The sequence below is a fragment of the Schistocerca americana genome, chromosome 11 (assembly GCF_021461395.2).
Source record: "Schistocerca americana isolate TAMUIC-IGC-003095 chromosome 11, iqSchAmer2.1, whole genome shotgun sequence".
Lineage (NCBI taxonomy): Eukaryota > Metazoa > Arthropoda > Insecta > Orthoptera > Acrididae > Schistocerca > Schistocerca americana.
The window spans coordinates 27595531-27609634 of NC_060129.1; the positions used below are offsets into that span (position 1 = coordinate 27595531).

The window sequence follows — 14104 nt, forward strand, 5'->3', positions numbered from 1 at the left end:
ATGCACTCAGCCACTGAATGATGTCGCAAGCTCTGATCTGCCCAGAATATTTTGTCATAATGTGAACAATATGATCCAGTGGCTTAGTTGAACAGCATCTCTGCTGGACTGTCCTCTACTGACCATGTTTAAAAATTCACATACCAAACTTTTCTGTGGCATAGAATATTTAACAAACCTACTGATAACAAATTGTAAATACTGCACACACACCTAAACTTCAGACTATGATTAAATTATACAACACTAGGAACCTATGTTCATATTTTGGCAATAAAGAAGTTCATACAGGCAAATAAAAACTTTAATTCATATTCCTAAAAGTTTGGATACAATAAGATTTATGACTAATTACAAACAGCACCTAGATCTCTCTGTTTAACATTATATACATTAATGCAATCATCATTTAGAAATTACAATTCAGAAAACTATTAACAAAACGTATTTCAAAAAACTCCTGGCCTAATTTTCAACTGCATTATCACATAAATTACAGGCCTCAATACAGGCCCTGCATTGAATACTATGTTTCAGTTCTTAAAATGAGTACTGATCTCTAGACTATCTGATATCAGTATGCAATCTGCCATTAAAACAACTATTGTTTCTGAGACTCCTTTTCACCATGCTTAGCTACTGTCTGGTCTCTCACTAAGAGGTGTTATTGTATTCTACATGAAATTGGCAGATTAAAGTTGAACTTACCAACCAACAGCACATGAACATTATTTTTAGTCAGTATGTGTTGCAACGTGTCTCTTCAGATGACCAGCTTCTGTGAAGGATTTCCCACAACTATCACATTTGTGAGGTCGCTCACCACTATGAATCAATGAATGCTTTCTGAGATTACCAGCAGTAGTAAAAGCTTTCTCACAAACATTACATTTATGTGGTCTTTCGCCACTATGAATTAATGAATGTGTTTTGAGAATACCAGACGTGGTAAACGATTTTCCACAAATCAGACATTTGTGTGGTTTCTCCCCAGTATGAATTAAGATATGCGTTTTAAGACAACTACGGTGAGTAAACGAACTACCACAATCTTCACATCTGTACGGCCTCACCCCAGTATGTATAAATTTATGCATCTTCAGACGCCTAAACACCTTAAAGGATTTCCCACAAACATCACATGTGTGTGGCCTCTCGGCAGAATGAATTAATTTGTGGGGTTTGAGATTGCAAGATTCGATAAAAGATTTCCCGCAAATATTACACATGTGTGGTTTTTCGCCGGTGTGTGTTAATATATGCTTCTTGAGGAAACAGGCGTACAGATAGCTCTTACCACAAACATCACATTTGTGTTTCCCATCGCCTGTATGTATTATGGAATGCTTATAGAGAGTACCAGAGTCAATAAATGATCTCCCACAAATATTGCATTTATATGGTCGTTCGCCCGTATGTAATAAAACATGCCTCTTGAGACTACTGTACATACTAAAGGTTTTCTGACAAACTTCACATTTGTGTGGTTTCTTGCCACTATGATGTAACATGTGTCTCTTTAGATGACTAGAGTCTGCAAAAGATTTCCCACAAACATCACATTCATGAGTACGTATTAATGACTGCCTTTTCAGATGAGCAGGCTTAGCAAAGTGTCTCCCACAAATAACAGAAGTGAGTGATGTCTCGCTTGTATGTGTTGTAGAACGTTTATACAGATAACCTGGCTGAGCAAGTGATTTATTCCTAATCTCAGAATTTTGGGAATTATCACATGTAGTAAGAGATTTCTTAGAAATATCGAATATGTGTGGGTGTTCTTCAGCACGCATTACTTCACAGGGTGGGAGGCTACAAGAGTAATTTGAGACTTTACTACATTGATATTCCTCTCGACTAATTACTGGCTGTATGAAGCTATTATGAATGAAAAATATCACATCACACCGTGTAGATACCTGCACAGGTGCCTGTATTTCTGTTTGAGTACCAATTCTGACAAAATGTGGCAATTTCACTGCAGCAATTTCCAGTTTATCAGTAGTCACTCCTTGCAGACTTGTTTCTTTCAGTAACATGGCTCCAGGGTCACCGATGGGGTTAATCGACCTGAAGCAAGAATAAGAGAGTACTAAGTATCCATTCATAGAGACACAGAATTTCAGTAGTCCACAAATTATTAACTGTAATCGGAAAGAGAAATTTCTACAAAGAGTACACTTATGAAAGATATATTTCACTCTAAACTTCAAAACTTCAACAATGAATAAAAAAATTTTGTATGCTCCATTTTGGTGTAACTCACAATATTACTTATCATGTACTTCTGTCTTCCACTGTAAACTGCCAGGAAGCTTGGAACAGCCGCAGTGCCTGTGAATGGTTACATGTACCCAAAGACGTTATGTTATGGCACTAGGTAATTCAAACATTTTCAGCTTTTGCTACATTCTGACCAACATGTCCAAGACATCATAATTGTCTAATATTCAATAAACTCTTAACATGAGCCAAACTTTATATGAATTATTTCTTCTTGTAACTTGTACAAATTCAGTGTAATCACAAAAAAGAGGCAACACATAATCGTTCATAATTTAACTAAAACCAGTGCATACACGTTCTCATCTGAATTTAACAGTATATCCCAACTGAGAAACACTTATGAAGATTTTACAGTTCATAATGCACAACAGTAGTGTGGACTATGTAATCATTGTTTCGCATGCCCTATTTATTATTAGATGTTCAAATAAAAAATCATCTAAATGTAGCTTGATACAATGCACCAATGTATTTAAACATACTATACACCAAGTATTTAAACAGACGATATGTACCAACCTACTTTCTAAAACAGTTTATAATAAAATTGACACATACCTATGCACACATACTCAAATGCGTGCATCCATGACACCCCTCCCCCTCTCCCCCCCCCACACCTAACTTTTAAGTAATTTCTAACTCTATTAAATGCTTATACACAGAGGACAAAAAGAAAATGGTACACTTGCCTAATATTGAGTAGGGGCCCTGTGAGTACGCAGAAGTGCCACAACATGACGTGGCACAGTCTCAACTAATGTCTGACGTAGTGCTGGAGGGGACTGACACCATGAATCCTGAAGGACTGTCCATATATCTGCAAGAGCATGGGGGTAAAGATGTCTTATCAACAGCACGTTGCAAAGCATCCCAGATATGCTCAATAATGATCATGTCTGGGAGATTTGGAGGCCAGCGGAAGTGCTTACACTCAGAAGCGTGTTCCCGGAGCCTCTCTGTGGCAATTGTGGACATGTAGGGTATCGCATTGTCCTCCTGGAATTTCCCAAGTCTGACGGAATGCATATGAACGTGGACTTGAATGGATACAGGTGATCAGACAGGATGCTTACATATGTGGCATCTGTCTGAGTGGTATCTAGACATTTCAGGGGCCCCATATCACTCCAACCGCACATGCCCCACATCGTTACATAGCCTCCACCAGCTTCAACAGCCCCCTGCTGAGATGCAGGGTCCATGGAATCATGAGGTTGTCTCTACACCCGTATACATACATTCCCTCAATAGAGTTTGAAATGAGACTTGTACAACCATGCAAGACATTTCCTGTCATCAACAGTCAAATGTTGGTGTTCACAGGTCCAGGCGAGGCATAAAGCTATGTGTAGTGCACTCATCAAGGATACATGAGTGAACCTTTGGCTCTGAAAGTCCATACTGATGATGATTTGTTGAATAGTTTGCATGCTGACACTTGTTGATGACACTTGTTGATGACTCAGCGTTGAAATCTGCAGCAATTTGCACAATGGTTGCACTTCTGAACATTGAACGATTCTCTTGAGTTGCCGCTGGTCCTGCTCTTGCAAGACCTTTTTCCAGCTGCAGCGATATCAGAGATTTGATATTTTATTGGATTCCTGATATTCATGGTGCACTTTTGAAATGGTCATATGGGAAAATCCCCAGTTCATTGCTACCACAGAGATGCTGTGTCCCATCGCTCTTGTGCCGACTATTACACTATGTTCAAACTTACTTAAATCTTAATAACCTGCTGTTGTAGCACCAGTATCTGATCTAACATTTGCAACAAACACATAGTGTCATATATAGGTGTTGCTGACTGGAGTGCCATATTCTGCCTGTTTACGTTTCTCTGTATTTGAATATGCACACCTATAGCAGTTGCTCGTGTGTGTGTGTGTGTGTGTGTGTGTGTGTGTGTGTGTGTGTGTGTGTGTGTGTGTGGAAAACAGTGAAGGAATTTAATCAAACTGCAGTAAATGAATATTAAGTTACTAAGTGACAAACAATTTGCAAGTCCCTGAAAAACAGAATCCAAAAGCTTTCTCTTAAATAATTAACACATCTGGAGGATCACTCACGACAGAATGATATATACATTTATTGGCCACTAAGAGATCTGATGTCTTTGAGGATGTTCACATAGACACATTAACAATTAACAATCATGATACTGATTTGACAACTGTGACTATCTGGTTTCATGACCTAGAAAGGTGTACACAGGCAATAAACTGGATATACAAGCTGACACATGCTTTCTTACAGGTAACTTATAAACATCTAATGTGTAAAAACCACAACAGACAAAAGTAGATCATGTTCAAGTGAACCATTACATGAGCCCTATAAAAATTTGGAACTATCAGAATAGTTGAACACCAGAGATCTAGCCAGTACAAAATTGATATCATGAAGTTGATTGCAAAACAGTATTTTCTGCATAGTGGGTACGAAGTAGAGCATTATAATCATGTGTATGAGTAATATGATAAGGAAGGCCACAAAGGAAACTACCAATATGACTGCTGCTCATGCTACTTGTATCAGTTGCTGTTTTTAATGGCGCTTGCACTTTGTTATCACCACCAGAATTGTACGAAGAGTTTGTTGCTGATCACACCAAAATTAATGACAGAAGAAGATGTGAGAGATCATTAGTTATTGATGAGTCAATCTCAAAGGGCAACAAAATCAAACATAAAGGCCAGAGGAATGCCCTGATAATCTCAGGTTTCTTGAACTACTTTTCTTAGCATACTGATTAAAAAGTAGGGATACTGCAAGATGTATGCACAATGAGACCTATGAATTCTCCCAGCAGACCACAAATAACAACATATGGTAGAAACATAACACAGCTTTGACAGCATGCAAATAAAATGGCCAGTTCTCTAAAATTTAATGTTCTGGATGACAAGACATGGCTATACCAGTTTAATCCTGAACTCACAAGGCAATTACAGAAGTGGTGGAATTACTTTTAACTCAAGCCACAGACATTCAAATGAAGTTTCCTGGCCAAGTCATACAAACTGTTCTATACATTCAAGACAATTAAGACCATACCACAGAACCACAGAAGTGCCTGTACAAATCCTTACTCACAAAGCACACGATGTCGATTTTTATGAGTCCAAAGATGTGTTACACGGATTGGATGACATATCAGTATTTTTGGTTGTATAAGCCACAGTGCAAAGCTTCCGAAAAAAGCCTGCATTTTGTTTTCCTCAGCTGTTATTATGGAAGTTGGAAATGGCTATCACACAGATCTTGTGCACTCGCATTGTTCAGGATCAATACTGAACATTTAGTCTGAAACACTACATGGCAAAAATCTGACTGAAATCCACAGTGCTTCAAGTGAAGTTTGTACTGAGTTAATAGTCGACTGTGGTACAGTTTATAGTCTGAGTTACTCATTTGCCTGAACGTCATGTCAGTATAAACGAACGTGAAAGCAACAGATGAATGAGACGTGAAGTTTGTGGCAGATGCACTTCTACATGATCGCCCTGCAACATTTGAGAAAATATCTGAACATAAAAGAATTCCGTCTATGTATTCTGTATTCCAACAAATAAGTCAACCAAAGACAAATTTTATTGCTTGAATGCACATGTGCCAATGTGCAGACATTGCAACCTACTTGAAACAAAGATTTGATGCTGGTCAAGTTTCCTTGCACCAAACATTCATTATTTACAAAATGAATGTTAGAGACAGCCTGTGTTGAAATAACAGTCGTACAGATGGAGAGGTCATCTTTCACACAGAAAAATAATCTCGTGGAGCTAAATCAAATGTCAAACAAATGATGATTGCTGCTTATTATTACTATCAGAGAAGAACTGCACAGAATGTCACTAGAGTGGATAATAATAAATTCATTAAACAACAAAACAGTAGCTCCGTGCTGGGCCATTTGGCACTCACAACAATTCTCGCCCACATACCGCAAATATAATAACTGAACTGCTGTGTTGAATTGGGGAGTGATACCTCAAAGACCCTACAGTCCTGACATGAGCTCATCAGTCTCTAAATTATTTCCAGTAATGAAGAACATATGCAAAGGTGCCATATTCAACTATGAAGGAGTATCCATCCATCAGTTGAACAAAGATGGTGTGTTAAATGGAGATGTAAAATTTCCCCAAATATTTCAATGTGCTCACTGAGAAACGGAAATACTACACTGGCTAACTGTAAAGAGATAAGAAAATAATAAAATAAACTTGTAAGTAAACAGAACATTTTGTTCATCATTCATAAGATGAACCATGAGTACTACTGAAACGCTACATAATGTTTGTGTCATGCATAATCTGAATTCTGCACACTATGAGCACAGTAATGTGATCAACGCAAATTATGTGACAAAATGCTCTCTGTTTCATGATGTGGTCAGTATTAAAAGAATTACACACCTCAGCCTACTGTACACTTACATGTTTTGTGACAAGTTTGTTATTACTTTTTAAATGCAAGTATGTTTACGATTTTTTGACTTCTGCCACATGCATGAGGTCCGTTTCACTTTGGATCTATGGGAAGGATATTAGCATGTCTGTTTTTTTTAACACACACACACACACACACACACACACACACACACACACACATATACACACACACACACACAATACTCCATTATCCAACTTGTACCTCATGTTGTCCATCAAACTATTGCTCTCTGCAAGTGTTTGTATGGAACATCATTATCCAGACACGCTATAATTGGAATCAGACGTCCATTGACTACCTAATATGGATGAAAATTCGTCCTTAAGCATTTAATTGTGCTCACATAACCACAAGTGCCGAAATCACGATGTTTGCAAAACCAGAGAAGGCAGTGGGGAAATGTCAGCCATTAGGCTGCTGATAAAGACTGTGCCATGGCAGAAGCAAGCCCTGCAAAAAGTGATTATAAGCACTACTCCTGCCAGCCTCGGCCGCTCAGAACGGCTCAGTATATGGACATCAGTGGACAGTTGTAGACCAGCGCTCACAGAACAGATTGTAGTGATCCGTATCAAGTGCTTACTTGGACTTTGTCCATAGCGAAGACTATTACTGTTCGCATGTCACCTGCGACACCGATGTAACTCCAAAGTTAAGTATTGTCAATTCTGCTTTATAGAAATAAAGCTACTAATGGTATTTGCTTGAATTGAGAATGACGTGCCCCTTAGGAACCCTATAAGCAATGAGTCGGCAAGACTCAAAATCAGTAATGATAGAGAATGGTCACTCAGGAATTAGTGGCAATGAACAAGCTGACAGACTAACCAGGACAGGCACAGTGACTCTATTTATTGAACCAGAACCTATCCTAACCATCAATAAGGCAACGGTAAATTCAAAACTACATAGCTGGATCAGAAAGCAGCACATAAGAATATTTTATTTTGGTCCAAAAACTAAAACGCGCAAGCTAATGTTGCTGAAACCATGTTACGTGAGAAGTTCTGTAATCATGAACTTGAGCAGAAAACAGATTTATCTCAGTCAGACTCATGACTGATCATGGTAAACTTAAGAAACACCTGCACATAATGTGTATAGACAAAGAAATGTTGTGAGGAGGATGAAACCACCCAATGCAAAACTCTGGTGGGCAAAAGACATGGAATAATTGTGTTGTTAAGTCCTGAAGAAATCATTTCTATAATTAACTATTAAAGAGAGTCACACTACTATTTAAGGGTGCTAGTTGGCTTTACTAGAATCACAAAAGTGAAACTACACAATAAAATCAGTTTCAGTGTGGGCAACAGTAGACTAAGATCGCCGTTATTTCTGTCTCCCTGCATAAATCAAATCATTTCACTCAAATAGTGGATGTAAGCCAAGTTAAGGTCAAAACAAAAACAGAAGAGGGTGTCACACAGTCCACAGAAAAGTTACAGTCAAAGGCAGACTTTTATATTCAAAAGCTTGCTGACGAAAAACTGATGAATGTTGTGTACGAAAGAAAGCAGACGGCAACATTCCAGCACTGCCCACTTTTATCTGAATATTTTAGAATGCATCCAGAAATAATTTCTAGAGTGGTTCTGTATAGTAATGCAAAATCTCAATACTGTGCATGGGAATGGGCATCCCATGTGACACCAGGCCACAGGGGGGGGGGGGGGGGGTAAAGTGTGCCTAAGTTAGTCTTGAACTGCAATTACTTATTGAAAACTGACACATATATATTACAGAACTGGAGCATACTTCAATGGTGTGAAATAAAATTTCAAAGATGCAAGGGAAATTCGTTCATACTTTGTAATTTTAATAGTAATACTGGTTTATCACAAGGACTTACTAACTGATTACATGCTAACAGCTTTTCAGGGAATGATGGCAAGGAGCATGTAATTACACAGTCAAGAGAAGAAGAGCATAGCTGTTAACAGATTTCAGGTATGCTCTTCGATTGAACAAGCACAGAAGAAAAGCGGGGTTTTAATGTGTACAACAACATAAACACGCAGAAATGACTATGAATCCGAAAGTGAATATATAGAATTTGAACATAAAAAAGGACCAAAACATTTATACAAAGTACTTCTGTTCAGCAGAAGTACTGCTAATATCATCCCTTACAGTTTCCTACTTCTGTAGCGGCTGCTTGGTTTTCCACCTCATTCAACTGCCTCCCCCCCCCCCCCCCCCCGCTCCATGCCTCCTATGCTAAAAGACATGTTTATATAGATGTATATATTTTTATTGTTGTGTCTAATGGCTCACATGTCTCTGCATTTTAGGCCATACTTTTACACAACTTCTTCTCAAAGGTGTTAACTGTTTAAAATCATCTTCAAACAACACTGCAGTATCCTACATTGCTTGCATTTGTGTCATAGTGTCACTATTTCCATCACCATTATGAAAGTAATGAAGACAGTGCACTTCCTTATTTCAGCCTGTTTGAGTCAGCCATTATCATCTTCTCCGTTCCTACTCTCACAAAACTTAAACCTCATTGGAACAATTCTTCTAGTCTAAGTGCAGTTTGCTTTTCTTTTATAACAGTATCAAAAATAAAAAACATAGTCTTTTACTCTTCATTTTTGATGGAATACATGAAAACATACAAAATTACAGATGACATGCATAAGTTCAGGTTCAGTTGGGTTTCCAGTACAGTTAATTTGTTATACATATTAAGTCATGTACATGTATTACATCTTGAATTAATAATATATCTACTGCTGTATGATATAATCTTGATAAATTTTTACACGAAAGAGCCAAAGAAACTGGTACACCTGCCTAATGTTGTGCAGGACCCCCGCAAGAGCACACAGAAGTGCCACAACATGACGTGCCATGGCTCAAATAATGTCTGAAGTAGTACTGGAGGGAATTGACACCACGAACCCCACAGGGCTGTCAATAAATCTGTAAGAGTAGGAGGGGATGGAGAACTCTTACGAACAGCACATTGCAAGGCATCCCAGATATGCTCAATAATGTTCATGTCTGGGAGGTTTGGAGGCCAGTGGAAGTGTTTAAACTCAGAAGGGTGTTCCTGGAGCCACTCTGTAGCAATTCTGAATGTGTGGGGTGTCACATTGTCCTGCTGGAATTGCCCAAGTACATCAGAATGCACAATGGACATGGGTGGATGCAGGTGATCAGACACGATGCTTACACATGTGTCACCCACCAGAGAAAAATCTAGATATTTCAGGGGTCTCATATCACTCCAACTACACCACACACCGTTACACAGCTTCCGCCAGCTTGAACAGTCCCCTGCTGACATGCAGGATCCATGGATTCATGACAATGTCTCCATACCCATACATGTCCATCTACTTGATACAGTTTGAAATGAGACTCATCCAACCAGACAACATGTTTCCAGTCATCAACAGTCCAATGCTGGCATTGGCAGGCCCAGGTGTTGTGCAGTCATCAAGGGTACACAAGTGAAACTTCGGCTCTGAAAGCCCATATCGATGATGTTGCACACTGACACTTGTTGATAGCCCAGTATTGATATCTGCAGCAATTTGCAGAAGTATTGCACTTTTCTCACTTGAACAATTCTCTTCAGTCATTGTTGGTCCCGTTCTTGCAGGATCTTTTTCCAGCTGCAGCGATGTTGGAGATTATATGTTTTACCAGATTCCTGATATTCATGATACACTCGTGAAATGGTCTTATGGGAAAATACCCAGTTCACCACTACCTCAGAGATGCTGTGTTCCATTGCTTGTGCACTGACTATAACAAATGCTCAAACTCATGTAAATCTTGATAACCTGCCATTGTACAAGCAATAACTGATCTTACAATTGTGCCAGACACTTGCTGCCTTATATAGGTGCTGCCGACCTCAGTGCCATATTCTGCCTGTTTACATATCTCTGTATTTGAATACGCATGCTTGTAACAGTTTTTTTGGCTCTTCAGTGTATAAAAATTGGAGGTTTCCAAGAAAGGTCTGTTTGCAACCTCTGTATAGTATGAGGGTTGTTTTAACTGTTGATAGTGCATTCAGTTTCAAATAAAAATGCAATTTTTCAACGAATTTATGGAGATGTGCTTACACAAGCATGCTCTCTCTCTGTCTCAAAATACCTCTCTCTGTAAATACTAGTGCCACCTTACAGTCAAAGTGAACCAATGTCGTAAGTTATTAACAGTGAATATTAATAACCAATTGATCAATCTGTGAGATAGCAGTATTGTATGTTAACTGGGGAACTAGAAACGGTGGAGAGGCTCCGTACCCGCTGCAGCCACAGTGGTCCACAACCCCACGACGACTACTACAGTCCACTTCACCCCTCCGCCGCCCCACACCGAACCCAGGGTTATGGTGTGGTTCAGCCCCCAGTGGACCCCCCAGGGAACGTCTCACACCAGACAAGTGTAACCCCTATGTTTGTGTGGTAGAGTAATGGTGGTGTACGCATACGTGAAGAATTTGTTTGCGTAGCAATCACCGACATAGTGTAGCGGAATAAGGGGAACCAGCCCGCATTCACCGATGCAGATGGGTTCCAGGGACCAGGTGCTCCTTCCCACCCAGAAAGCTGTGCATTACACCACACGGCCAACTGGGCGAGTAGGAGGCAGCAGTAACCACACCTCTAAGATGATCCATGTCGAGACAATTTTCTGCATTAGGTTTCTTCAGTTGCTGAAACATGTCTGATGCTTATGCTCAGTGCAATAGCTCTCCACAATCCTGATGGTCTGACCAATACATTACATGATAGAACAACAAGAAATACAATAGACACATGGCTTATGCAAACCAAGATCATATTTTATGAACCCTAAATGGGCCCTAATCTTATAAGGTGGTCAGAAAACCTTTCATATCTTATTACCAGAGAATGCAACCAATCCTGTCAGAAAGGCTTATTGCATAAGGCAAAATGGCGTAGACAATGCTGCCACCTAATCGTTAGCATCACTTGCCCAATTAGTGGTTTGTCATATATATATATATATATATATATATATATATATATATATATATATATATATATATATATATATATATACACACAAACACATTTTGATGACAAGTGACTGAGGTAGGGTAATTCAACTGACAAACTTTCATGTCCTGAGATGTAGAACCTATGAACCAAGATACAAAGTACAAATTCACACTGATCTGGGTGGTAGCAACTATCAGCCTTCAGATGCTAATCAGTGTGAATTGGCTTCCTATAAATGGCATATCCTAGCGTATCATCCAAATTCCTTCTGAACAACACACCAAGAAGGTGAAGACATCCATCGTTTTCTGACTCCATAGTGAAACAAATGTCTTTTTGGATTGAGATCAGATGTTCTGAAAAGTTTTGGACTTCCATGAGACAAAACACAAAAGTATAGCCTACAAATATAAAAAAAAGCATGCAGGTTTCAACATCACTAACTCCTGGGTACATTCACCGATATTGTCCATAAACACATTGGCGATAACAGGTGACAAAAGGGTCTCCATTGCAACTTCATTATTTTGATCATTGTAGTGGGGCATTGAATAAAAAGTATAAGTCAACATATGTCGAAACAGATTTGTTAATTCAACACCAAGCCTAATCACAATTAACAGTAATGAATCGGACATGGAGAGTGCAAGTGTAGAGAGAGACTGCATTGAAACTTACTCAAATATCAGAATCATTCAAATGCAGTCCTAATAAATGTAAGAAATCTGCTGTGTTCTTAATATGACACACATACTGACCCCTAGTGGGCTGAACACAGTAGGAAGATGCTTTGCTAAATGGTATGTTGGAGCAACAATACTACTGACAACAGGTCAAAGAGAAGCCCCTTCCCTGTGGATCTTGAGATGGCCACGTGAGCTGCGGCTCTGTCACTGCATTTATGCCTTGAAAATGACAGTGTGAAGCTGTCGAAATATTAGTAGTTGTTGAAGACGTCGTATGGTTGTATTTCTGTAAGTTATTTGAACATTTTAAATGACAAGAGACATTCAAGGTTTCACACTGTTTCCTTCTACATGGTGGAAATTTGTTGTAGCTTGTGAACATTGGATAAACTTAATGGTAGTAGACTGGGACCACAATGGGGAGTGTCGTTTTTGTTAAACTCTGAGACCATAATGTTTTTCCAATGTTTACAAAAACTATGCATTATATTAATCCACCTGCCGTCAGTTGGATCAAGCAATGGCACTGGTTTCGATTTTCTTCAGGAAAGAATTGATTGTACTCGCCAACAATTTTGTTTTGTTTCCAAGGAATTATTTCAGCTACATTTAACAACTGTTTCAAAAATTTTGATACCTTCTTGGTATTGGCTGGACATTGTTTCCTGGTCGCTGTTTGACTGGGAATTTAATTCTGTAAGTGCATAGCATTCAACGAATGTTTCTGTGGCTAGGTGTTTTATAATCAATTTCACAGTCAAGGCTTTGGAGGCCACAGCTTTATCTGTGCTAGGGAAATGTTCATTTTACACTGATGCCCAAGAGCTCACTGGTTGTTAATTTATAAGTTCTGTCAAACAAGCTGTTTTTAGATGCTGCCCAGGAAGTAATGAGAGAAGAATGTCTTGTTGACTGGCGCACCTTCCACAAAGAGTAATAGAAGAGCAGCTAAGATGGCTGCTTTGTGTTCACAGAGGATGGTTCCTGATACTGTTACCATATCTGTGGACAAGAGAAATGCCACAGTTGTCTTGAACAAACAGGATTACATTCAAAAGATGAAGTGTTTGCAGTCTGATCCAGTGTTACCACAGGTTTGGTGCTGAGCTGACAAAAAGTGTTGAGAGGCAGACTATCAATTGCCTGATGAAAAGTTCCTTGATGCAAGTGACTATTAAGAGTCTTAATTCTTATCAAAATTTCCCTCCAATGTCTCCCAAAATTATGCCTTCCAAAGAAGGGGTTTTCTTTTATGACTATTATCAGTAACATTTAGTAAGATATGATATTCTCTCTCTCTCTCTCTCTCTCTCTCTCTCTCTACTCGCATTTTTCTAGCTGAATCCTTATGATTATTGAGGTTAGATTAGGTGCTGGATTAACAAAACGTGAAAATCTGTGAGCTGAGATACCCCACTTAAAAGTCCCACTCCATCATAATAATTTTAGTGAAAGACAAGCAAGATACATATGTCATTATTGTTGTTGTTGTTGTGGTCTTCAGTCCTGAGACTGGTTTGATGCAGCTCTCCGTGCTACTCTATCCTGTGCAAGCTTCTTCATCTCCCAGTACCTACTGCAACCTACATCCTTCTTAATCTGCTTAGTGTATTCATCTCTTGGTCTCCCCCTACGATTTTTACCCTCCACGCTGCCCTCCAATACTAAATTGGT

At 39.0% G+C, this 14104-nt stretch overlaps 1 protein-coding gene across 6 annotated transcripts in view; it reads right to left on the reverse strand.

Moving 5' to 3' along the window:
* Positions 1 to 335: 335 nt before the first annotated feature.
* LOC124553641 (zinc finger protein 708-like) overlaps positions 336 to 14104 on the reverse strand; it is a 174710-nt gene continuing 160941 nt past the window's right edge. For 5 of the 6 annotated variants that reach the window (XM_047127511.1, XM_047127512.1, XM_047127513.1 and 2 more), the window contains exon 8: positions 336 to 2070. In XM_047127511.1, coding sequence (XP_046983467.1) covers positions 735 to 2070 — 1336 coding nt within the window. In that variant the 3' untranslated portion in view covers positions 336 to 734. Of the gene's footprint in view, positions 2071 to 2266; positions 2335 to 14104 lie in introns of all 6 variants that reach the window. The other variant, XM_047127516.1, reaches the window with a different exon arrangement.